This window comes from Alosa pseudoharengus, unplaced genomic scaffold (genome assembly GCF_046254945.1).
Source record: "Alosa pseudoharengus isolate Yale_2024_CS ecotype anadromous, Long Island Sound unplaced genomic scaffold, YU_APseudo_1.1 YU_APseudo_1.1_scf_13, whole genome shotgun sequence".
Classification (NCBI taxonomy): Eukaryota; Metazoa; Chordata; class Actinopteri; order Clupeiformes; family Clupeidae; genus Alosa; species Alosa pseudoharengus.
The window spans coordinates 36,539,766-36,567,265 of NW_027468598.1; the positions used below are offsets into that span (position 1 = coordinate 36,539,766).

Consider the following 27,500-nt stretch of genomic DNA (forward strand, 5'->3'; position numbering starts at 1 on the left):
GCTGCACCCGAGACAAGTGCAAGTACTTTCACCCGCCACCCCACCTGCAGGCCAAGATCAAGGCTGCCCAGCACCAGGTCAACCAGGCGGCCGCTGCCGCCGCTATGGTAGGTCCGCCCCCTCAAACCCCCCCCTCACACTGACCAATCAGGGCATAGCCTCACCCCTCTCCACCTCGTCCACCACGACAGCACCTAGTCCAAGCACCGCTCCCCCCTCCTCACTCTAGGAGTCATGACCAGTTGTAAAGGTAATGTGTGTTTTAATGGTTTACTCTTTTTTCTTCTCAAAGCCCAACATGTGCATAACAGTGTGTTGTAATTAACCCTCTACTAACTAAGTGTTATAACATGCGTTATAACGGTTTATTACAAAACCAGAAATGCTTGTTGAACGGGTGCTTAGTGTCACTCGGTCCAGTGATGCCAGTTATGCCTTTTGCCACCCCCTGGTCAGGCCACTTCTCCTGAAGTGCAGTCGGTTTAATGAGGCCGCTATCACCATTCACTTCAAACAAACACTTTCCTTTTACACATAAGGCTCGGAGTGGCCAGAAGCACTCTTGATGACCACCAGGGGGTGCTGTGCAAGGCATAATTGAATTCATTACATGTATTGTTTTGTGCCACTGACTGTGGACCCTAAAAAAACAGTAGGCTTGTTCTTTGTGACCTAATTGCTATTTGCTAAAGTAGAACCAGTGAGCGAGCAGTAGCTGTAGCAAGCTTCTCTCTTCCAAGCACAGTAAATAACCGTCTGTTCTTTACACCAAGCCGGTAGTTATGACAGTAAATAACCGTCTGTTCTTTACACCAAGCCGGTAGTTATGACAGTAAACAACACAAGTAGCGTTACTGTGCATGCATTAGTCTTGTTTGTTGTTGTATATTGCATTCCGATGATTTGTTTTTGTTTATTTGTTTGTTTGTTTTCTCACCTACCCAAACTGCACTGCTGCCCCCATGATGCACCTCTGCTTGCTGTTTATGTTAATGCGCTTGAACCCCATTGGCCCATTGCCGTCATGTGCTCGCTGCCTGCTAATTAAGACTCAGTCGGCTGTCAAATCACTGAAGCGACCCCTCGAGACAACCTTTGACCTGGTATTATGACCTTTCACCTTTTAGCTTGGCATGTAGCTGTATGATAGATGATAAACTAAAACATTTTTTAATTTTAACTATTTTAACTATTATTTCTATTTTATTTCTTTGTATGTTTTTCCGTTTGTGCAAAGAATTCATAAACGGGGTGATCAATTGACTGTGACACAAACAGTATATTCTGAATATTCTAAAACAGCATGTCTAACATTTCAAAGCCAACCACAGGATTGTGTGCGACTGGCCGTCTTTCAGAATAACAAATAAGCCTAGCCCATCACAGTCAATTCATCACTTCTACCTCAATATAAGAAGATTGGAGGAACATTTAGTAGTATGTTACATGTAATGTGGCATGACTTTTCTTTTATGTGAGAGTCAAAGTAATATTTAATTATCTTGCATGTTGATCCTTGTTTCTAGCTTATAGTCCTGCATGTCTAGTTTGGGAATGGGTGCTCCCATAGAGCAGGAGTTAACATGGTGTAGACTTCTCTATCAAGGAGTAGCGCAGCCTTGTTAATCTCCTTTCCCCTGTTGCTTCAGTTTGCCCTTGTTATGCTTTAAAAGGCCATTTCTCCTACCGAGTTTCAGTCCTCAACCAGATCTGACCTGATTTGGGATGGACCTGGCCAATCAGAGACGATCTGACCCTGATTTGGGATGGGCCTGGCCAATCAGAGACAGATCTGACCCTGATTTGGGATGGGCCTGGCCAATCAGTGGCCAGTTCCGGTCCAGGTTCGGCTCAGGTCTGGCTCAGGTCTGGTTTCGGTGTGACTGAGATTCGGCTTCTGTCTGGAGCATCTTCCTGAATCCCTTAGGCATCACAGTGGCAGTGTAGAGTCGATGTCTATTTGAGTACAGCTTTGGGAGAATGATGCCTGCCTTATTTGTATACTTTACTATGGTGGTGTTGTTCTTTGTGCGTCGTTTGTTTATGACATGGTATATATTCATTGATGTGCACATTAGTCTAGTGTCTGCACCACTGTCTTGCTTTAAACAGAGCAGAGTAGCCCAGCGCTTGCTTGCTGGTTGTTAAAACAAAGACATTGATGTGCAATACATGGCAAAGGTGCTTTCTTGACCTCTAACAAGATGTATGTTCTCTCTATTTCTCCACTTCACCTGTCACTCCGCCCCCCCCCCCCTTTCCCCTCCATCTGATTGGCAGGGACTGCCGTCCATCTTGCCTCCATTACCAAAGAGACCCGCACTTGAAAAAGCCAACGGTGCCACTGCCATGTTCAACGCTGGCATGTTCCAGTACCACCAGGCTCTCTCCAACATGCAGTTCCAGCAGCAGGCCGCCTTCATACCGTCAGGTAGGGGGCGCCCTCACGCACACATTCACCTTTGACCTTTCAGCCCTGACCCCACAAGACCCTGACATACATAGTGTGCTATACAGTATCCGGAGTAACTCTATGGTGATTATTCACTATATACAGTATCATAAGTAACTCTATGGTGATTATTCACTATATACAGTATTGTGAGTACCTCTATGGTGATTATTCACTATATACAGTATCGTGAGTACCTCTATGGTGATTATTCACTATATACAGTATTGTGAGTACCTCTATGGTGATTATTCCCTATATACAGTAGTGCGCTATACAGTATCATGAGTACCTCTATGGTGATTATTCCCTATAGACCCTTATAGCCATTTCAATGGCCCTTCCGGTGGCACAGAAAACAACATTGACCTAATGGTAACTTGGGTACAATGGTAACTTGGGGAAATTAAATTCAACTTATTCAATACATAATGCACTCATTATAATGAGTACCTCTATGGTGGTTTTTCTCTCTATAGTAACTCTATGGTAGTTATTTACTCTATAGTGAGTAATTCTATTGTGGTTATTCACTAGTGCACTATGGCGTGAGTGGGTGGAGGGTTTTAGCACAGGCTAATAACATGTCTGTATGCTAACCACATGGTTTACTGGCTGTGTAACCACTAACATAGACACTAATCAGTCACTGCATTCTCTCATCCCTCTGTCCTGGGCTGAGTTCCACAAAGGCATAATTATGACCTAGTTCAGCATGCTATGACCTACAAAAGAGATACTGATCCACATTATCCATATCCATCATTCAGCAACAAATAAAGCTCTAGGAAATTCAGTCCAGTGCGATACAAAAACCTTGTGGAAGCACCACTGCAACTTCACTATCTATTTTAGCTAGCTTTAGCTAGGTAGCTCAAATCAGTGGGTGTGTTGGAGTTCTGGTAGCACTGCACAGATCTGGCAGCATCTTACAATACAAACAAGCATCACGTCCAGCCAGATCTGCACAACAACGGAAGAAGTTGAATGTGCCCTGATTTAGCTCTACCAGAACACAACCCTGGAAGAAGTTGACTGTGCCCATTGATTTAGCTCTACCAGAACACAACCCTGGACGAAGTTGAACATGCCTATTGATTTAACATTACCAGAACACGAAGTAAGGCAATGCGCTGCCTTCAGAAACAGTCCTTGTTGTAACCTCTCTGTACACCCAATCCACCAAAGTGTAAGGCGATTTTGAGCCTCGTCAGTTTATTTGATTTGCCCCATGCCCGCTGCTACAGGCTAATGTAGTTGCTAATGCAAACCACAGTCTAGCTCAAAACTCCTGCGATTAACATTATTTTGCTCCCGAACAGAAGTTTGAACATGTTATCGTCCATAAATAGACCCCAGGCTGCTTTAACTCTGGATCATCCCTTTGAGGGAATCCAAACAGCTCTTAGCAATACTTTCACTCATTTCACTCAGAAAGGAACCGTCCTAAACAGTGCCAGCACTATTGATTCCATGCCATCAGGGGCCCTAAAAATAGCCCCAGTGCCAGCACTATTGATTCCATGAGATCAGTGGGCACAGCGCACACTGCCTTGTGCTTGGCAGACTCCAGGATGGGTTCAGCACACACAAACACACACACACACACACACACACACACACACACACACACACACACACACACACACACACACACACAGGCAGGCCACATCCATCCACCACCTAACTAGATGTCCAGGACATAAACAGAATAGAATAGAACAGCATGTTCAACAGGACATGAACAGAGTAGAATAGCATGTTCTACAGGACATGAACAGAATAAAACAGCATGTTCTACAGGACATGAACAGAATAGAATAGCATGTTCTACAGGACATGAACAGAATAGAACAGAATAGAACAGAACAGCATGTTGTACAGGACATGAATAGAATAGAACAGCATGTTGCACAGGACATGAACAGACTAGAACAGAATAGAACAGAACAGCATGTTGTACAGGACATGAATAGAATAGAACAGCATGTTGTATAGGACATGAATAGAAAAGAACAGCATGTTGCACAGGACATGAACAGAATAGAACAGAATAGAACAGAACAGCATGTTGTACAGTTTCACAGGACCCCAGATAAATATGTCTCAAGTTGTTCAGCACTGTTTGTAGACTAATTGAAATGGCTGAGAAACTGTGTCCTCTGCACCTCCTGACCTCTCTTCCTTGTCTGTTCTACGTCCACTGTCTCTAATGACTGGGTGTGCTGGCCTGTGTGACCTCTCCTCCTCACTCTCCCCCTTTCCGACCCTCCTCCTGTCACAATGCATGACGACCAGGCTCAATATTGTGCATGACACCTGCAACAAGTGTTGGTAGGTGCTGGTGTATCTTTCTTCAATTTGTGTGTTTTGTTTTTTTTGTCATTTTTTTTCTTTCTTTTATGGGCACTCACACTCTGTCCCAAACCACATGCCGAGAGGGAGAGAGAGAGACACTAAGAGAGAGAGAGACTAAAAAAGAAAGTGTAAGCCAGAAGAGCCTGTTTATAGTTTGATATTGAGTACTGAATAATTGAATACTGAAACATTGATTACTGGATCATTGAGCACATTGAGTATTGTAATATTGAGTGCTGAAACACTGAGTACTGAAACACTGAGTAATGAGTCATTGAGTACTATATCATTGAGTACTGAATCATTGAGCACATTGTGTACTGAATCATTGAGTACTGCAACATTGAGTACTGAAACATTGTGTACTGAATCATTGAGTACTGAAACATTGAGCACATTGTGTGCCGAATCATTGAGTGCTGAAACACTTAGTACTGAAACACTGAGTACTAAAACATTGACTACTGAATCATTGAGCACATTGAGTACTGAAACACTAAGTGCTGAAACATTGAGTACTGAGACATTGAGTACTGACACACTGGGTGCTGAAACATTGAATACTGAAACATTGACCACATTGTGTACTGAATCATTGAGTACTACAATATTGAGTGCTGAAACACTTAGTACTGAAACACTGAGTACAAAAACACTGACTATTGAATCACTGAGCACATTGTGTGCTAAATCATTGAATACTGAAACACTGAGGGCCAGATGTACGTACATTTGCGAACGTAGCGGTATCAGCGTCATGGACATGCCGCAGACTGCGAACGCTGTCAGACCCAAGTTTCCGTCGTATTTATCAATAGTTCAATCCTAAGTGTAAACTGCGCCTTTCTCTGCCTTTCTCCGCCCATAAACGCAATTTACGAACATCCACAACTGAATGGCAGCGCCTATACAAGCCCAGTTGAATGAAGTAAACTGATGACAACATTAAAAAGAATCAAACGTTTAGCGATCATGAAATAATATTATACATGATAAGATGTAAACAAGCAGGGAGATAATGAAGATCAGTAGTTCTACTCAAACTACGTGTGCACGAAGGATATGGAAGATTGGTCAAATCTAGCAATTAGGAAAGTTTAAGTGAATGACGTGTAAGTGAAAGTAAGACATTCGAAAGGCCAACGAAAGTTAAGGTTGCTTTTGGTAATACAAATACTTTCACCACAAAAAACTGGTGCTCTAAATAGTGATTCTGTTGTCTTTGAAAGGTTCTCTTATTGACGCGTTGAACTGCAATTTGGATTAACACCTGCTTTTACAAGGCGGAAGTATTTAGGCGCAGAATAGACGTGCGCTTTCAGGAGCAGTCTTTGTACATACCGCGGAATACATAACTAGGCGCTATTTACTCTTCCCCTCCCATCTTTTTACGCTAAACTCCCACTTTCCCCTGGATCCTCCCAAGAATGCATATGCATGACATGACAAACGCAATCTGCCACTCTCAGCTCCCGCGACAGGCAGTTTGCGCTTTTACATCATTGCGGCCTGTTTGTACATACCTCGCAATGATTTTACATGCACATTGTGAAACATACGTCTGAAGTGGGCGCAAAAGCGTTAGTACATCTGGCCCTCAGTGCTGAAACATTGAGTGCTGAAACATTGTCATTACTTTGTCTTATAGCTAGAACAGTTACATTCATACAAGTAAATACTCATGCCAGAATGTATCCCTCTCATCGAAACTTAAATATATATATTTATATAAACTAGTGGCTGTGTTTTAAATCTGTTTATTGTGCTACTTGTTGTATGCCAGAATTCCCCTCTTACTGAGTAAAAATTTTAAATGCACATCAGAACAGAGTAGAATGTATGCAAAGTTACTGATGTTAAATGTACTGCATTACAATGAGGTATTGTTTTGATCTATTTTCCTCGCTGTGGAATGTGGCCCCTTGCTTTGCAGTACAACAGCATGTCTCTCTAATGTACTAGACAGCTTGTCACCGATAGAGCTGGACGTTAATCTCTACTCATCACACGGCCATTCAGTCAAAACAATGTGATCCTTTCTGTTTTAATGTCACGTCTACACCTCTCTGTTCATCTGCCTTGTTCTGCTTTTCCCCCGACCAAGTTCCCATGATGCACGGTGCTACGCCAGCCACTGTGTCCGCTGCCGCCTCATCCGCCTCAAGTGTACCCTTCGCCACAGCCAATCAGGTTTGCTCCCTTAAAACGCCTTTGTTTCACGTTTGTTTGTATGTCTGTTTTGAATCATTTTTTTTGTAAAGTTTGTTTGTTTGTTTTTGTGTTGGTCAAGTTTAGTTCAGTGGTATGTTGAAAGCACTTCTTAAAGGCAGAAGTGCTTTCAAATTGGACAAACAGAGGTGAACATTCCCGGTGGACATTTTGTTTAAGCAAAATTTTTTAAATTGTTCACTTTAAACTGCAACCAATGACATTAAATGATAAGCAAAGGCAAAAGCAATCGTCACAAACCTTTACCTCTGTTTGCCAAATAGTAATGCACCTCTGGATTTAGTATTAACGTACCCCTATGGTCAATTTGTAGTACACCCCAATGGATTTAGTCATAACCCCTAATCATGGTCTGTACAATAGCCTCTGGATTGTTTGGGAGGGGGGGTTGAGCTCTGACCCGTAGCCCTATAGAGCAGCAGGGTCCTGCGTGAGGCAGGTCTTTCAGAAGGAGCTTCCCCATCATGTTGACCTACTTGCTGCCACAGATCCTGCTACAGTATCTTAGGCATCTTCAGCAGCTCTGTTTAGCCTTTCAGAAAAGACATAGAAATAAAGCACAGCCTAGTGAAACCATACAGTACAGGCTTACAGACAAGTGTATTTATTACGCTCCTTACAGACAAGTGTATTTATTACGCTCCTTACAGACAAGTGTATTTATTACGCTCCTTACAGACAAGTGTATTTATTACGGTCCTTACAGACAAGTGTACTTATTACGGTCCTTACAGACAAGTGTATTTATTACGGTCCTTACAGACAAGTGTATTTATTACGGTCCTTACAGACAAGTGTACTTATTACGGTCCTTACAGACAAGTGTACTTATTACGGTCCTTACAGACAAGTGTATTTATTACGGTCCTTACAGACAAGTGTACTTATTACGGTCCTTACAGACAAGTGTACTTATTACGGTCCTTACAGACAAGTGTATTTATTACGGTCCTTACAGACAAGTGTACTTATTACGGTCCTTACAGACAAGTGTACTTATTACGGTCCTTACAGACAAGTGTACTTATTACGGTCCTTACAGACAAGTGTATTTATTACGGTCCTTACAGACAAGTGTATTTATTACGGTCCTTACAGACAAGTGTATTTATTACGGTCCTTACAGACAAGTGTATTTATTACGCTCCTTACAGACAAGTGTATTTATTACGCTCCTTACAGACAAGTGTATTTATTACGGTCCTTACAGACAAGTGTATTTATTACGGTCCTTACAGACAAGTGTATTTATTACGGTCCTTACAGACAAGTGTATTTATTACGCTCCTTACAGACAAGTGTATTTATTACGGTCCTTACAGACAAGTGTATTTATTACGGTCCTTACAGACAAGTGTATTTATTACGGTCCTTACAGACAAGTGTATTTATTACGGTCCTTACAGACAAGTGTATTTATTACGGTCCTTACAGACAAGTGTATTTATTACGGTCCTTACAGACAAGTGTATTTATTACGGTCCTTACAGACAAGTGTATTTATTACGGTCCTTGATAGGAGCATCTGAGCCCAATTTCATTTGAAACTCTCCTCCCTTCTCATTTTTGAGGACTCGCCAGTATCAAAGTCGACAGCCCATGAGTATATGCATTTGGTATGTATGAACGAGCTCATCATCCTTAGACTAATAACAAAGTGCTCTCTATATGCTGCGTCCTGTACATCACACACACACACACACACACACACACACATACACACACAACACACTAACACACACACACACACTAACACACACACACACACACACACACACACACACACACACACACTAACACACACACTAACACACACACACACACACACAGCCTCCTTGCACGGCTCGTTCCCCTGGTCGCCTCTGATAAATGTGAGCAATCTCTGCTTCTCTCTGTACTTTTCTGTCGCCTTTTGCTGATTGTGTCACAAGGCTCGGTGGTCACGATTTTCTTTCTCTCTCTCTCACACACACACACACACACACACACACACACACACTGTCAACCCCTTACAAACATCTGCTTTTGTGCTGCTGTGATCTGGCTTAAGAGGGAGAAATTAGTGTTGTTCTATGTTGGGGGGGGGGGGGTTAAAATAAGATGAATTAAGAAGTGGACAGAAACACATGAGCTTTACTATTTGGGGTAATGTTGGTCCAGTTACTTCAATCCTTCTCAGCTCAGACAAGTCCTGCGCATAGAAGCCCTACAGTAGATAGATAGATAGATAGATAGATAGATAGATAGATAGATACTTTATTGATCCCCAAGGGGAAATTCAAGTAGTAGTGCTTTTGTAGCGGCCGTCCTGGAGACCCTGTTCTTACGTGTAGCGTTAGCGTTCTCACTCTAACTCTCTGGCTTTCCAACATTGTCACACAGCACGTGTTGTGGGCCTTCTTGGAAGAACAGTTGTGTGTGAGCGTGGGCCAAGTCTTTAGCCTCTAGTGATAAACACCTCCCCTGCCCCACTCTTCTGCTCCGCTCCATCTTTGATGCGTTGCTCATCCTACGCTGAGGGCTCTTACGACGGGGATTTAAAACACAAAAGCACCTGATGTTGTTGAGTCTGTAAAGACCTGTGTCATTTGTTGGTGTGTGGTTTCCCTGCACAGTGTTGACGTTCTGTGTGCTCTGTGTTCTCCTCCCCCTAGATTCCAATAATATCTGCTGAGCATCTGACTAGTCACAAATACGTGACTCAGATGTAGACGTTCCACTTTCGCGAGCAGTAAGTTCCCATGATCACACACACTTACACACACACACACACACACACACACTAACACACACACACACACTAACACACACACACACACACACACACACACACACACTAACACACACACACACTAACACACACACACACACACACACACACACTAACACACACTAACACACACACACACACACACACTAACACACACACACACACACACTAACACACACACACACACTAACACACAACACACACGCACACTAACACACACACACACTAACACGCACACACACACTAACACACACATACACACACACACACACACTAACACACACACACACACACACACACACACACACACACACACACACACACACACACACACACACACTAACACACACACACACACAAATACTTACACATCAACACAAATTGTGTTTTACTGAATTCCTGAGTTTGCTGGCCGGCAGTGCCTCCACAGTCCTCCCTTGTTTGACTTGTAATGGTGATCTTGGCAGGATTTAAGAGTTTCAGCATCCCACGCAGTTATGGCGGCAGAGTCAGATATTTATAGAAGAGTATTTTGTTGGCCTCAAGCATGCGCCCAAATAGAATCCTCATTGATTCTGTTTTGTTGAGTGAAAATGCTTTTATATTGAGCGTGCCATTGTTGTGTTGCTTTGCAGATCGTGTCGGAGTGAACTGATGTGTGACCATCTGGAGATCACCACCATGAATGCATAGTCACCAACAGGAATTAATAAACAACAACAACGATGACAACTAGAAGAAAAAAAACAGATGAGGAAGAAGAATCAGAAAATGAGGGCGAAGAAGCAGCAGAAAACCGTAGAAAAAGAAAAGGCCGTAAAAACACACAAAAGACCGTAAAACACACATTTCTTTTCCTTGAATGACATTGTCGTGCATGCCACCTTGGGTCGACACAGACTTTCCCCGACCCCTCTCCCCCTCTCCCCCTCTCCCCATCTCCCCATCTCCCCCTCTCCCCCGACCCCTCTCCCCCGACCCCTCTCCCCCTCTCCCCCTCTCCCCCGACCCCTCTCCCCCTCTCCCCCTCTCGGGCTCATCAGGGCACCTGGGGGTCAGCCACACTGCTGGGGGTCAGCCACACTGTGTATTTCTTATCGCTCCTGGTGACCTCTGTGTGCCCATCGCTCATAATGAATGCAAACAACCAAGACATGTCTGTCCTAGCCGGACTTCAGTTCCTTTGGATTTTTCTTTACTTTTGAGTCCATCGGTAGACCAAGAAATAACTCTTAAAATGATTTCTTATTATGTGTGTGTGTGTGTCTGTGTGTGTGTGTGTGTGTGTGTGTGTGTGTGTCTGTGTGTGTGTGTGTGTGTGTTTCTCTTCTTTTGTAGTTTACACAATAAAAAGTGTAATAAAACACAGAGACGATGACAAAACAAATAGAATTGTCATAGCGAAGAATTGTCTTAGATCATTTTGCATGCACACAGTATACTTTCAGTAGGTTGCACTATTCCTTAATGACCTCGATTGTATAAGGCAAAGGGGGTCGGAGGGGTGGGGTGGGGTGGGTGTACGGGTGGGGTTAGGGGTCAGGGGTCAGGTGCGTGGGGTTCAGAATCATCACTTCATGACAGATGAATGTTTTTTCTGGCTCAAACGCGCTGCAGTGAACCTTTTAAAGCACATTGAGGCTTTCTTAGCTTTCGTGTTGCAGACTGCACATCAAGTGCCATACACGATACTTCTCATCCAAATAGAGACAGACAGGGACAGGGACAGAGAGAGAGACAGAGAGAGAGAGAGAGAGAGAGAGAGAGAAAGAGAGAGAGAGAGAAAGAGAGAGAGAGAGAGAAGGAGAGAGAGAGAGAGAGAGAGAGAAAGAGACACAGGAGGAGTGTACACCATTGGCCATGTGTTCACCTGTATTATGCCTTTAAGTCTCTAATGTGACCCCGAACTGCAGTGGACGAGCAACTGCATCCAGCCAAGACCGGGTCTGACTCTGCTTCGGTTCTGAATCCGCTCTGGGTCTGAATCCAGTCCGGTGGAGCCTGCTCTTTGGGTGGAGCCTGCTCTTTGGGCGAAGCCTGCTCTTTGGGCGAAGCCTGCTCTTTGGGGCATCTCTTTCTTGCCTTCCTGTCACAGGAGCTACAGATGCACAACAACACGTGTCTGCATCCATTTGCCATTACGGATCTAGTGATTGTGTTCTGACGGTGCCATTACGGATCTAGTGATTGTGTTCTGACGGTGCCATTACGGATCTAGTGATTGTGTTCTGACGGCGCCATTACGGATCTAGTGATTGTGTTCTGACGGTGCCATTACGGATCTAGTGATTGTGTTCTGACGGTGCCATTACGGATCTAGTGATTGTGTTCTGACGGCGCCATTACGGATCTAGTGATTGTGTTCTGACGGTGCCATTACGGATCTAGTGATTGTGTTCTGACGGTGCCATTACGGATCTAGTGATTGTGTCTGACGGCGCCATTACGGATCTAGTGATTGTGTTCTGACGGTGCCATTACGGATCTAGTGATTGTGTTCTGACGGTGCCATTACGGATCTAGTGATTGTGTCTGACGGTGCCATAGAGAGACAGAGTTCCAGAACTAGTTGCCATTTGTTTCCCTGTTTCCTTTCATTTGTTGTGTTGTTGTCTCTCTTCACACATCCAATGTGTTGTTTCCCTGAGATTGTTAGTTGTTTCTCCTCAGAAGCATGCAGTCTGCAGACTCAAAGGCTTTATTGGCCCAGAGATGTTGAACATGCAGTCTGCAGACTCAAAGGCTTTATTGGCCCAGAGATGTTGAACGTGCTTTGCTCTTCTCAAATCTGGGGGAAGCGGACAGGGTTGAACTGAGGAAAACAAGAGAGGGAACAGACAGACAAACTGATACATCTCTCTCTAGATAAATAAATAAATCAATCCATAAATATATATATATAAATATATGCATGCTTAACCAAATGAATATGTGGAGAAGATGACAGGGCAGACACTGTGTTTTGTGTTTTTTTATTATTATTATTTGTTTTGTAATGATTTGATTGTTCTTCATGTTCTTGAAAATTAAGAATTAGATTAAGAGATTGTGGGTCTGGTATGTATTTAAAATATTTTTTTCCTGTTGTCAGAAGATGTTACTTTAGTCGTGTGTCAGTGGATATTTTAAAACACAGATTTAGCCAAAGTTGTTTTTTTTCCATAGTGTTTGTTTGTTTGGTTTAATGGATTGTTTGGTTTGGACATTAGCTGAGTGGGTGGCGTAGTGAAACACCTGTGTGGGTGTCAGAGTAAGAGTCACGCACTTACGTTTGGGAAAACTACAAGTTGCTTAAATGGAATCCATCTCGCTGGCCTGTGCCTGTTGATGTCTTTCAGCCTAATGTATTCCTCTGGGTTGAAACCGGCATCACTCCACACACACCTGGTCTAGAGCAGGAACAACAGGGGCAAGCGTACGGAACACAACGGGGGCAAGAGGGCGACATGAAATGATTGTATGTTTCTGTAAACCAAGGCCTTAGAGCACACATACACAGTGAGATTTTTCAAGTGCCACATCGTATGCCATTTTCAAAACCACACGCTCATCTCTGACACAGCACAGCCTGTGCCACTCACAGCCTATGCCACACGCTCATCTCTGACACAGCACAGCCCATGCCACTCACAGGATTGTGTTCACCTTTATTTGCCAAATGATTTATGCCGTCTCATCATTTTGATCTCACGGTGTTACAAGATACTTTGTTTCTTTATTGGTTCCTTACTAAAGTAATTGTGTTTTTTATTTCGTAGTACTAAAAGCTTGGATACTGTTTTTTTGTTGTATTCGATTTTACAAAACTTTTGTAGGATGAGCAATTAGAGGTAGTGTGTGCTTGTTGTGTTCACCATAACATACTCCGTTTTTTTTTTGAATATCCATGTAGTCTTTATTTGAGTATTAGTGGTATAATTGTAAACTAAATAACTTTTATTTTTTAGTGAAATGTAAGAATTTTGTTTACTTTTCCGTAAATGTTTGAATTATTCGAACAAAGATCTTTTATATGGATATCTTACATGAGGAAATACTTGCTAAGGAAGACATTGAGCTGTTGCAGAGGCAGCAGCAACTGCTAATAACAGTATAACATTGTAGTGAGTGTCTGGTTTGTATCTAGTCATTCTAATTAGATGACAAGTAAAAGAAACAGAAGAAGAAGAAGGAAAAAAAAGTATACAGCTACAGTATATAGTTCTTAGATGTTAGAGGTATTTTCTACTGTGTTGATTTCAAATAGTAACTATTGTTTAAATATTTCCAATCTCCCTTAGAGGCCTGGCCTTGTTTAAAGAAAAAAAAGCTGCATAAGACCATTCTGTTGGAGGCATGAGGTGTGCAGGAGGAAGAGCCATGGCTCTGAGATAGACCTCCCTTTCACCGCCCACACAGTTGGTCAATTACAAGCACGAGTTGGAATGTAGGGGATGAACGTTGACTTTTTTGCACTTCTGTATATAGTCAAAAAAGAGAGAATCGTGTATAATATTGAGATCTTATTTTGAATAATAAAAAATATCTATAAATATGAGGAATTTTGCTAAGGATAATTTGAAAAAAAAGAAGAAAAAAGACAGGCAGAACAAAAAAATTGCTTGCAAAAAGTGGCACTCATAGAACTCGGATATCCCCCCCCCCCACCCCCTCCACTCCCCCTTCTTCTGGAAATGGTGAGAGAATAAACAAAACAAACGTTGCTTCGCTTTTTTGTCAGCGGCTTGTAGATTGCCAGGGGGACAGATTGAAATGTTGTGTAGGCGTACTGATTGGTCGCCATACAATCTGCCATCGATGGGATGGAGCGTTTTGCTATCACCCACATAGCAGTGGTGTGGCAGGACCATACCATAGGTCAAAGGTCAAATCCCACTAAAAAATATGAATCCAAAACCCAGTACCGTTCCATAACTTCAGCCCCAGGGGTTTTGCATGTTAAGGGGGAAGAACAAGATATCTTGAGATTTTAAAAAGATGAGAAGAAAAGATATTAACTTTCGAAAAACAGAGTAATATTGAATACATAAACATGTTATACAACAGAACTTATTTATGGTAAACAGTTATAATATCAATGTAATGGACATAAAGAGAAAAAAAAGAGTACAAAAAATAAACAATGTTTAAACTATTTGTTTAAAAAAAGATTATGAAAAGACTCACTGCGGTTATAAGAGTAGTAACATCCAATACAGTACACAAATACAGTACAGACACATACAGTAGACACACCATAGCTATAAGTATGTTTTCTCTGCTCATTAGTCGTGCTTGAGGTAGATGAAAGTGATAGTCACTACATTGACTTGTAGACAGAGTATTAACACGGCAGCAGGATTGGGTTCTCTTCTGGTTTGGCCCTTATTCGGCCATCTCAATGACCTTTGGAGAAACTGTATTTTGTTAGGTGACAGTCAAGGTCAGGGTCAGATGGTTGATGTGTCAACCACCCAAAGGAGTTGAGCTCTGGTGTTTTGGTGGGATCGGTCACTTTGTCACCTAATGAATGTGCACATTTATGATACAGTGTAATCTGAGACTTCACTTTTTTATTTGATTTGGTTCTGCTTGTAGTGCTTAATAATGTATTATGTCCTCTGCTGCGGTTTGTTTAAGCTAACGGTATCATTTAGAGCTTACGAAGGGGTTTCCATCGTGTAGCCCAGGTGTTGGAAAAATAACCTTGATGACCTGGACTCATAACAGACAGATGCAACAATCTTAAGCCATAACCGACAAAATAATCAGCCTGAGATATGGAGATAGACAAAACAGTGTGTGTGTGTGTGTGAGAGAGAGAGAGAGAGAGAGAAAGAGAGGGAGACAACTTTTTCAGCAGATTCAACTGGTTGTGATCTTTTTGCAGCATGCATCCACTCAATTAGGCTTCCACAGGTTGGTAAAAACTCGAAATTAGAACTCCGTCAGACAGCATTCTGTATGTTTAATCACAGGACTTCATCAGGCACAACATCGCTACACAATGAGAACCTTTTCAGTCTGCTTTTAAGACTTTATTTTATTCTTGCTGTTATGAATTTTGAGGAAAAAAATTATAAAAAAAATATATAAATGAATTAAATAAAAGTGGATTTGCTCTAAGAATGTGTATTTGTGTCCATATGTATTTGTGTTGGTTCCCTGCTGTGACATTAATCCTGCACTTAGCTGATTGTTCCTGTTGTTGCTGTTCTATTGTCTGTTGATAGACACTCCATGGTGACTATGCCATGTACTATCCCTGCTCCTTAGACGCCTGTAAACCTCAGAGTGACATTGGACATAAGACAACAGTGGAAGCCAATCAGTCACGCTCCAAATTGGCATTTGGTGATTTCATACAAATGCCTTTTGCTGTGTTTTAATTAGTTTTCTAATTAGACATCAGAGCTTGTCGATGTTCCAACACTCTTGCAGAGAGACCACGCTCCAAACCAATTAATCTTACGCAGGTGCCTTAATACAGGGACTGAGCTTACATACACACACACACACACACACACACACACCTCATCAGCATGTAGTTGAAGTGGAGCAGGCTTTGAAGGAGACCTAACGTTTTCGTTCAGTGACATTACACTGAAAAGGTTGTCAAAAATGCTCTCTTTTCACTTTAGTGTTCAACCAATGGCACTTCAACGGTGCCTTTTGCCTTCTCTGTTGTAGTATTGGGTTTTCAATAACAAAGATGAATGTCTTCATTTGGACTGAAGTGAATCAATCTCAAGCTGCCATGTCAGGGTATTTATCATGCTACGTATTTTGCAGTGCAAATAAAGATGTTTTTCCTCTTGTAAAACACACACACACACACACACACACAGACACACACACACACACACAGACAGACACAGAGACACACACAAACACACACACACACAGAGACACAAACAAACAAACAAACACACACACACACACACACAGACACACACAGAGACACACACACACACACACACACCTGTTTTGCAGTTGTTTTTTTAAGCTCAGCTGTTTGAGCTTGTTTTGTTGTGTGCTTAGTCCAACACCCTAAATCCCCCTACACAGCCAGATGTGTGCTGGAGTGAGCTTAAAGACTGTTAGCATGTCACTTCAGCTAGAACTCACTGACCTTGAGTTCATTTCCGCAAGGTCATGCGAAACTGGGTGATCTGGGAAAACAAATATTTTATTACAATGTTGCTGAAATCAACCATTCCAGTTCCCATATTATTATTATTATTATTATTATTATTTATGAGGCTATCATCCTAAACAAACACATCTTAAAGTGTTTTTCACTGATGTTTTCAGTCTTTAGCCTCACAATATAAGTTCATGCCAGCTGTCTGTGTATACTAAAACAGATGCAGGCACATGGCAGACACATTTGATTGACAGACGATGAGACAGAGATTTAGAACACCACACGGGGCTGAGCAGGATGACCCTGGAGGCCGCGAGCGCCCAGCCTACAGTCCAGCAGACAAACAGATCCAGCGGGGCTGCATGCCAAAGCCGCGCTCTAGAGACGGAGATCCGGGAGGGATTTGACCCATCTCCTGACGCTGGTCATCCTCGGCAGCCCCTAAAGCCCTCGCTGAAGGTCAATGAGCGGACGGCATCTGCCAAACACCTGACGATGTTTCACCCTGTGCAGCCCCACTGGATCTGGAGCTGTGTCTGCCACGTCATGTCCAGCCAAGCACACACACACTATGTGGCTTTGCATAGCTAGCATACACACACTAGCATACACACACTATGTGGCTTTGCAGAGCTAGCATACACACACTAGCACACAACACTATGTGGCTTTGCAGAACTAGCATACACACACACATGTGGCTTTGCAGAGCTAGCATACTGTACACACACTGTGTGGCTTTGCAGAGCTAAAGTATAAGTATTCTGATTCTGCTCTTTTGATCCCATGAGGGAAATTTGGTCTCTGCATTTATCCCAATCCGCCCAGACAGCATTTACATCTGTGCCAGATCCGTTTTTGAATCGGCAGATTCGCGCAGCAGTCGCACTCACTATGCAGATCTGCACCAACTTTGCGCCAGACTTGTCTGTAGCTTCTGACTGTGACAGTCCATCCAGCGGGTGCGGCGCCTATCCGGGGCAGCTTCGCAGACCAGACGCACCACAACTGAATTGAGTCCGCCCGGCGGGTGTGGGCCAGATCCTCAGGAGCTGCGCAGACCTGACGCGCCACAACTAACGGAACACTTTTCCCCCACATAAACCTGCAACTGCAACTACGTTATGTGATTATGCAGAGTGGAAGACAGGCTGCACCGTCTTTGTGATTATTGGTAAGTACATTATACAAGTATCATTTTAAATGTAAACTGGTGTTCATGTCATTTTAGTCTGCTAAATATTTAGGCCTGTTCTGTATTAAACATGAAAGTTTACAAACTTAGTTTACTCTGAAATTCTGACAACCTGAAACGTGCCAGACAAGCTGGGTAGTAACTGTTAGCTACGGTTAGCTTGTAGTCTAGGTTCTTTTAAACATGCATCCACAACTATGTGAACATGAGCTTTAAGGCTAAATTGGTGAGCTTTGCTTATTATTCACCAAAATCGCTTAATATCGTGTCCATTGTGTGTTAGCTACAAATTCGTAGCCATTTGTCTGTCGCTAGCCTTGCTGCTAGTAGCACTGCAGGTAGCTTTAGACGGCCAGTGTTTTTTAAGCCTGTTTAAAATGGATTTAGATTGGAAAAACTTGGCTGTAAAGCCTTTTATCGAAGGTCCACAAGAATTGTCGCTGTCCTCCAGTTTATCCGGTTTGGGATGCAATGCGTTGTTGGCATACTATAACGTTACTGTTATAAAATAAATAATCTTTGGATGTTGAATCTAATATTTACTCTTTGTTTCTTTGCTTTGTGTGCTTTTTGTACGTCTCACAGGAGCAGTGAGGAAGAATCGCAGGTTGATGCCTAACTTTAACGTTAGTCCATTGGGCTAGTTTTTGCCCTGGTCCTCTGACATCCATCCGTGAACGGCGCTGCTATTCACCGTCTGCTCGAAAATATTTCTCAGGACAGCTACTAGCCTCTGCGAGAGATCTGCCGCTGCCGCGACCAAGGAACTGCTGCTGACCTGCGAGCTGCCATGATAGCAGCCTGCCCTGCAGTCTGGATTGAGTAGCCTAGCTAACGTCGAACAACTCTCACGAAACAACAAACTGTCGCTGTCAAAGTCCACCGACCTGCTGATCTGCAGGATCGCCCAACTGTTCTGTGCTTTCAGTGCTCCCCAGACTGCCAGTAATCTTCCTCCGACACAGCTGAGCGCCGTCGTCATCATCATCGGGACATCAGCCGGTTAGATGCAACGGACTATGTTAACATTACATTTTCTTTCAGTGCGTTTAGCGGAGTTTGTTTATCAACATAGCCTAAGCCTTATATTTTACATATTGGTTTCTGTTATGTGGTAAGCCTAGGCCTAAGCTCAGGCTAGCGGACACAGTGTTCTCTTTTGCCTTTTTAAAATAAAAAACTATTTTGAAAATTACAAATTGTGTGGGTCTTAATTGTCTGATAGCTTAAATATGAATCACAGACCAGGGCCAGATGAGCCCCAGATATAGAATATGAGTCTGGGCCAGATCCGCACCAAATGCCATGGCAATATTAACTGTACTGGGCCAGTTCTGGCCCAGATCTGTCTCTGATCCGTAATTCCAACCTGTTCCGGTATTGGCCCGTTGGAAGAAATGACCCCGGGGCAGGTCCGTTTAGAGGATCTGCGCCAAATGCTAATGAAGATCTGGCCCAAATATATTTTGCTGTCTGGGCGTGAATTAGTGAAACACGCTCAGCACACAGTGAGGTGAAGCACACACTAATCCCGGTGCAGTGAGCTGCCTGCTACAGCGGCGCCGGGGAGCACTGAGGAGTTAGGTGCCTTGCTCAAGGGCACTTCAGCCATTCCTACTGGTCGGGGTTCAAACCGGCAACCCTCCGGTTACAAGTCCGAAACCCTAACCAGTAGGCCACGGCTGCCCCCTAGCATAGCTAGCATACACACACTAGCATACAGTACACACACTATGTGGCTTTGGAGAGCTAGCACACACACACGATGTGGCTTTGCAGAGCTAGCATACGCACACAATGTGGCTTTGCAGAGCTAGGCTGATTTTTTTCTCTCCGTCTTTTTTAATGAAAGGATTTAACAGCACTCATTTCCTGTGAGAAAGAAGGCACATGCAAAAAAAGTGCTGTGAGGAGAAATGAACACAGAGAGAAGCAGGAGGTACATAAAAAAGAGAAGTTGGCAAATATCAAAAATGAAACCAGTTTCGGCTGGTTGGCTGCGGTGTGCGCAGTCCAGCTGTAGCACTGTGGGGTTTTATGCAGCTGGGAGAGATGGCCGCTCTGAAAGCCCAGAAAACGGGTAAATACGAGTCAAAGGGTTTGCTGCCTCCACGGCCAGGTAAACAGATGAATAAATAGCTCGGTCTTGAAAACACTCTTTGAATCAGCAGACTCAAGTGAGCAGGGGAGTGCACACACCTCACCTGCAGCCTGCCTGTTCAGTACACCTGCACACACCCCACATGCATCCTGCCTGTTCAGTACACCTGCACACACCTTTTATTTTATTTTATTTTATTTATATAGTATATTTAGTATTTCGTTTTTTATTTAGTTTTATTTTATTTATATAGTATATTTAGTATTTAGTTTTGTTAGTTTTTCTTATCTTCTACTGTCACTATTGTACAGTGGAGTTTTGTTATATGTATATACTTATATTTACCCTTTCTGCTGTAAGTGCATGTTGTGTGTGATGTCTGTATGCTACTGAGACCTTGAATTTCCCCTTGGGGATCAATAAAGTATCTATCTATATATCTATCTAGCTATCTATCTATCTACCTCACCTGCAGCCTGCCTATTCAGTAAACCTGTTGACAATAGTTCCTAGCACTCTGCATATGTCAAACAGATTTTCTTTTTCACACATAAATAGGTCTACCTATTTGATCAAAACTGCTTAAAGCTTTAATTGAGCAAAATTCACTTTTTGCATAGTATATTGATTCAATATTTAATTGCAATTACCAGTAGTACCAGTATCAGTAGTTACAATATGCATTGAGACAAGGACATGTAAACATACACTATGCAAAGGTTTTACCTTAAAGCTCCAGTTGGCAAGTCTGACAGATTGAGGAGACTTGAATGTTTACAACTCTCATGCACACCAGACTGCACCAGACTGTGAACCCAGATAGCAAACATACACTGGGACGGAACTGGGCCACACCTACCACAACATCCGGCACGGATCTGCATAATGCACCTGATCCGACGTCCAAACGCACATCGGTCCAAAATTGGTCTGGATCCGTTTGACGGATCTGGTTCCAATAAGGGCTAAGACTGGCCCAGTTCCGTATGATACTCTGTGTTACTGACGTGTTCCAGATCTGCTTATCATATGCAATACGGGTCCGCTTATTGTGTGTGGTACGGACCCGTTTATCAGATATCAGCCGGCTTTATTGACATGTGAAATGTGTTTGGTAATTATCCTGAAAATCCTGAAAAATCTGATGTTAGTCCTTCACCTCCCAAATAATTTTCATTGTGTACAGGGGGAACAAACCAAGAAAAATAGGCTATTTACAACGGCAAAGTAAAATATAAATATATCCCCACTCTAGGGGGACCTTTAGAGTCGCCAAAAATACCTGAAACTGCATACGATTCCTTTGATATAATGCAGGGCCACCTTGTCCTGAAACTGCATAGGATGCCTTTACTAATATAATGCAGGGCCACCTTGTCCTCGAACGCCATCTCCCTATTTCCTTAGAACTTCTTGACTGTTGTATGAGTATGTGATTCTAAGCAAATACTCTTGAATAAATATTGAAGATCTATGGCATGAGCTGAATAATGTAATGAATGAATAATGTAAACCTAAATGGTACGGTGTGGTGTTGCCTGTAGGCAACATAGCCTTTTTTGCCTTGTTGAAATAAAAAGACACATCCCTTAAAGAAGTAAATACCTCTTTAAGAACTGGACAACTCAATACTAACCAATGCAAATGCAAAATAGTGGTCACATGACCCACAGGCGGCTATTTTGGCCCTTCTTTCAGCAGATGCACACGTTTGGCTGGGTATCATGTATTTTCTCCCTAGAAAAGTGAAGTGTATATTTTAAAAAATAACAAAAATCTGCATGTTGCCCACAGGCAACATTGTACCATTATGTAATAACAATAGGCCATACATGATATAATTTAGGGAATGTAGGGGATTTTTTACTCATTCATACTTTTAATTTGAATAAACAGTCATTTAAAACAATCTACATGATGATTTGAAGATATTATGATTTGGTTATGATAGTCAAGTCAAGTCAAGTCAGTTTTATTTTTAAAGCGCATTTAACATGCACTTAGTGTTCCACAACGGTACAATGTTGCCTATGGGCAACGGGTGAAAATGATACAATACTTTGTTTTACTTTTTTGCGAACAATAAATAATATTATCGGGTAAAAAGAAAACATACATAGTTTATAATGTTTTCTATTATGGTACAATGTTGCCTACAGGCAACGGTTTTATAAAAAATAAAATAAAATATATAGTTTTAAAAATCTTCACTAATTTTGTTTAAGTGACTATTTTTAAGCAGGAAAAACATTACAAAATGTTTTTCCCCATTGAGATCATAATGCGTACCTAGGTCTTTGCAAACATGTCTGTGTGAGGGAGAGACACACAACTCATCACTTAAACTGTGAATGAAGTAGCTATTTATTTCATAGAAAAGGCATATAAAATTTGTTTTTCAAAATTACATCGACAATGATAACAAAATGAGTGTAATTTCAACAACATTTAATACATTATCATTTATCAACTAATTGAATGGATTATTCAAACTAAACGCAACAAACTCATTGGAAAATACACAGCAAAATACTGGCTTTATACTGAAGGCACTTCGTAGACCTCAAGGTCTGTGTATGTGTGTGTGTGTGTGTGTGTGTGTGTGTGTGTGTGTTTCTGTATGTGTGATGAAGAAATGTGTGTGTGATATGTGTGAAATATAAAACTGCACTACATACCACAGCATGTACCTATTGGAAATCTTTAAAAGAAGCCTTTGATTTAATTAACTTTCTTGTAATCAACACATTTGTCACGGATTGGCTCACAGTTTGATTGCATGTTAATGAGGGCATTGGTAGGCACACTGGCAGCTCATACTGTGGACATCAATTCAGACTTCAATTAAACGACTTCCACACTCCACAAGGTGGTATTTCCCAAATCAGTTACACTTTGTGTGTGTGTGTGTGCGTGTGAGTGTTTCTATGTATGGACAAAAAAGCATCATAAAATATGTGGCAGTGCGATGCTGAAGATGAATGACACTGTATTTGAACCCTCTAACATGCTACTGATATAACACTGGTCAGACAACCACCACAGAACACCGTGTTCCATGACCAGAACCTACGGAACGCCGTGTGTTCCATGACCGGAACCCACAGAACGCTGTGTGTTCCATGACCATAACCCATAGAATGGCGTGTTCCATGACCAGAACACACAGAACGGTGTGTTCCATGACTAGAACCCACAGCATGTGCTCATATCTGCTGTAGCATCAAACACTCTGACTCATGAGACTGCCATAGGGTCCTGTGTGGACCAACGATAGCCACATGAGACTGCCATAGGGTCCTGTGTGGACCAACGATAGCCACATGAGACTGCCATAGGGTCCTGTGTGGACCAACGATAGCCACATGAGACTGCCATAGGGTCCTGTGTGGACCAACGATAGCCACATGAGACTGCCATAGGGTCCTGTGTGGACCAACGATAGCCACATGAGACTGCCATAGGGTCCTGTGTGGACCAACGATAGCCACATGAGACTGCCATAGGGTCCTGTGTGGTGCCACATGCTGTCCTCTCATGCGCCAGGGCATACGTGGGACATGGTTATATCAGTGTCATGCTATTATAGGATGCAAATGAAAGTGTGACTAGAAAACAACTCCTGGATTTCAGTCTTAATCTCCTTCAGCATTTCTCTCTTTAGCATCTACAGAGGTCTAAAATGTGAAACAAAAACAGCTTAACATGAAGGCGTACCATAAAGCACCGAGTCAAAGGCTGACCCAAGCGTACCAGGGGCCATTGCAGGCCTGTGGCCCAGCTAGCCCCTGCTTGCTGGCAGTGTGCCTGTGCTACGGAGGGTGTCTGCTATGGAACTATTTTCTCTTGACCCCAAAGCGAGGCGCTTTCGTCTGATGCAACGTAGCTTTCGGAGCTGAGGCAGCAGCGTCTGTTGGGGAATGTGCACAAATGGTGGACTACTGGACACACGTGCATTTGGAATGGTCATTTCTACCATGTTCATTTTCCCACGTGATTTTCTTTTACAAAATATCAAAATGTCATGTTTTCATGAACAGGTTGGCAAGCCTGTGATATCAATTATATCCATATATCAAATTCATTGTGTATGAATGTTCACTAGAATTCACTGGTAATCACATACCAAAATACAACATAACAGGAAACAAAATGTTACAAAAAAGATGAAAACAATATACAAAAGTATTAGTGCAACGTTTTCACACATACAAAAATGCACACACAAGCACACGCATACACACCACGCACACGCGTGCGCACACACACACACACACACACATACACACACACACACACACACATACACACACACACACACACACACACACACACACATACACACACACACACACACACACACACTCACACTCACACTCACACAGATACACAATAACACTGTGCTTGAGCCAGGAGTGTGCAGCACCGTACAGAGGCCCAGTACTTGACCCAAAGCGATGCTGCAGGACGCCCCATGACCCCTGCCCTTCCCCAGCCACCTCCGAGGCCTCTTCCTCGGGTTCAACACGAGTTCAGAGTCCTCCCCATAGCCCCAGGTTGGAGCTCCGTTCCACAGTCTCGCTGACCCAGAATGCAGTTCAACTGGGCGCACAAGTTAGGAAACACACCATGGCTGCTTCCTGTGGACGCGTCTGGACGCTGGAGAAGCTTCGTGGCTGGAAGACGCGTGATATCGGAAGGAATGTAGGATAGGCATGTGACTCTTGTCGGCAGGCAGAACATTTCCCATCGACCCTTCCAAAGATAAAGGGGAAAAAAACAATCTTTTCATCGGGCGTGTCAGTCCTCTTTCTGCCCATCGGGCGTGTCAGTCCTCTCTCTGCCCATCGTTTGTTCCCTCGCTCCTGTTCATCACCTTCCTCTTCTCACGTACGCGTGATTTGGCCTATGGCTGTCTTACGCTGGAAGTGTAAGTGCAAACTTTCCAAGTGGGGTGGATGGGGGGGTTGGGTGGGGAGGGTTGTAGGGTGGGTTGTAGGGTGGGGAGGGTTGTAGGGTGGGGTGGGGATGGTTGTAGGGTGGGTTGTAGGGTGGGGTGGGTTGTAGGGTGGGGAGGGAAGTTGGGTGGGGTGGGAAGGGTTGTAGGGTGGGTTGTAGGGTTTGGGTGGGGATGGTTGTAGGGTGGGTTATAGGGTGGGGAGGGTTGTAGGGTGGGTTGTAGGGTGGGGAGGGTTGTAGGGTGGGGTGGGGATGGTTGTAGGGTGGGTTGTAGGGTGGGGAGGGTTGTAGGGTGGGGTGGGTTGTAGGGTGGGGAGGGAAGTTGGGTGGGGTGGGAAGGGTTGTAGGGTGGGTTGTAGGGTTTGGGTGGGGATGGTTCTAGGGTGGGTTATAGGGTGGGGAGGGTTGTAGGGTGGGTTGTAGGGTGGGGAGGGAAGTTGGGTGGGGAGGGATGTTGGGTGGGGTGGGAAGGGTTGAAGGTTGGGGAGGTAAGGCACAAATATTCATCAGAAATCAGGAATTTGCCCCAGGAAACCCCCAACCTTGCACAACAATAAAACACATTTACATTACATACATTTGCTACCAAGAGCCCAAGAGACATCTCTCTTCTCCTCAAGCTCCGCCTCCAAATGTGTCTTTGTCGGTCTTTGCACCAGCGAACCCTCGTTTTGCCCGTTTTCGCTCCTACAGCAGAACAGACCCCGTCAGTCAGGAGCAACAGCAGCTTCAGGCCCCCAAGGGTGCACCCCCATCCCTCTCCCCCTCTCCGCTCCTAAGGGTGCACCCCCATCCCTCTCCCCCTCTGCTCTCCATCTGTCTGTGTGTGTGGAATGTGCACATAGCACCAGGGCACTGCCCTAGCAGGTGGAGTTGGTTGATTCTCTGCAGATGTCCAGTCAGGTCCAGATGTTGAGGGGCTGGCTGTGCGCTCAACAAGATGGCTGCCTCAGAGCTTTTCCCCTTCAGCATGAGGTGTGGTGTGTGTGTACAGTCTGGGAAGTGCTTGAGTTTCCTTTGGAGCGGAGCACCACTAGCAGTGTGTGTGTGTGTGTGTGTGTGGACAGCGTACCTCCTGAGTGTATTATTTATAGGTCTGGGCTCTGGACTGGCACTGCTGAGGCCTGTGGTCGGCACATTTGGCGCTGATGAGAACGGGAGTAGCCTGCTGGGGCATCTGGGTAATGTAGGCGCCTCGTGCTGCTGGGGCTTCTGGGTAATGTAGGCACCCAATGCTGCCATGTCTTCAGGATTATCAGGCCAGCTAACCCACTCTGATCAGTTTGAGAGATAATGGGCAGGTAATGGGCATTGGGGGCATTTGGGGGAGTCAACAATGTCTCTCTTAGATTAGGCTTAGAATTGAGCTCAATTCAAATCTGGGATAATCAAAAAATACATGCAGGCAAATTCAACCAATTTTTAAATGTTTAGGAATGTGTCTTGGCATTGGCGTTGAAATTATTTTGCGGAAGTTTTGTGTGGTTGGGGATTCCCCTGTGCTTGTGCAAAAAAAAAAAAAAGTATACTGCAGGCCGGCCTGTTATCTGAATCACTTCGGGCTTTTTCAATCTCTCAACACCTTCTGGAGTCCAAATCATATCCTTGTGCTAAGCAAGTGGCTGCCTGTGCTTGGTTGGGGGAATTACTAAAGTGAAGGGGGGACTGTTGAAAAATACTATAGAATGTTTCTGCAGAGGTCAGAGGTCACTGCCACGGCACTCTCCGGACTGCAGCGGGCCCCACGTGCCCGGCGCCGTGGTCATCGTCGTCCAGGTCCAGAGGGGACACGGGGCTGGACCGCTCGGACGGCTGCAGCCGCAAGGTGGGGGTGGGCGAGGCGGAGGAGGAGCAGGTGGCGGAGGAGGGGGGTCCGGCGAGAGCGGGCAGCTGCAGCGACTCCAGCGAGTCGGCGGCGGTCAGCAGGGGCCGTGGCTGCGACGGCGCCTCGTGTTGCGGGCACAGCACGTAGCGGTTGGGCTGGTGAGGGGCGTGCACGTCCACCGTGGCCACCGAGTCCTTCGTGAGCGGCATCATGGGCAGGGACAGGCCCGACAGGCCACTCATGATGCCGCCCAGCGGGCAGCTGGGGTCGCGGCCGCCCACGGCGCCCATCTCGCCGGACGACTCCTCCATGTTGACGTAGAGGATCTCGTCGGGGTCCTGCGGGTCGGGCAGCTCCTCCAGAACCTTCTCCAGCTCACAGCACAGAACCTCAAAACTGGGCCGGTCCTTAGGGCTCAGGAACCAGCAGGAGAACATGAGGGAGTAACTGCAGGAGGAGAGGGAGAGAGAGAGAGGGAGGGAGAG

At 44.1% G+C, this 27,500-nt stretch overlaps 2 protein-coding genes and 1 long non-coding RNA gene across 7 annotated transcripts in view; 2 read left to right on the forward strand and 1 right to left on the reverse strand.

Moving 5' to 3' along the window:
- LOC143122146 (muscleblind-like protein 1) overlaps positions 1 to 10,748 on the forward strand; it is a 112,023-nt gene extending 101,275 nt beyond the window's left edge. For 2 of the 5 annotated variants that reach the window (XM_076282967.1, XM_076282972.1), the window contains 7 exons: positions 1 to 107; positions 2,281 to 2,431; positions 4,751 to 4,786; positions 6,915 to 7,000; positions 8,611 to 8,655; positions 9,694 to 9,770; positions 10,445 to 10,748. The exon at positions 1 to 107 is cut by the window's left edge and continues 133 nt beyond it. In XM_076282967.1, coding sequence (XP_076139082.1) covers positions 1 to 107; positions 2,281 to 2,431; positions 4,751 to 4,786; positions 6,915 to 7,000; positions 8,611 to 8,655; positions 9,694 to 9,750 — 482 coding nt within the window. In that variant the 3' untranslated portion in view covers positions 9,751 to 9,770; positions 10,445 to 10,748. The remainder of the gene's footprint in view (positions 108 to 2,280; positions 2,432 to 4,750; positions 4,787 to 6,914; positions 7,001 to 8,610; positions 8,656 to 9,693; positions 9,771 to 10,444) is intronic. The other 3 variants (XM_076282968.1, XM_076282969.1, XM_076282971.1) reach the window with 3 other exon arrangements.
- A 150-nt stretch (positions 10,749 to 10,898) lies between these two features.
- Positions 10,899 to 14,007, forward strand: LOC143122147 (uncharacterized). The gene is made up of 2 exons (XR_012986603.1): positions 10,899 to 12,504; positions 12,552 to 14,007. It is a non-coding gene; the product is annotated as an uncharacterized LOC143122147 (long non-coding RNA).
- Positions 14,008 to 25,603: 11,596 nt separating this feature from the next.
- axl (AXL receptor tyrosine kinase) overlaps positions 25,604 to 27,500 on the reverse strand; it is a 76,242-nt gene continuing 74,345 nt past the window's right edge. Inside the window, exon 20 of the mRNA XM_076282973.1 lies at positions 25,604 to 27,462. Coding sequence (XP_076139088.1) covers positions 26,898 to 27,462 — 565 coding nt within the window. The 3' untranslated portion in view covers positions 25,604 to 26,897. The remainder of the gene's footprint in view (positions 27,463 to 27,500) is intronic.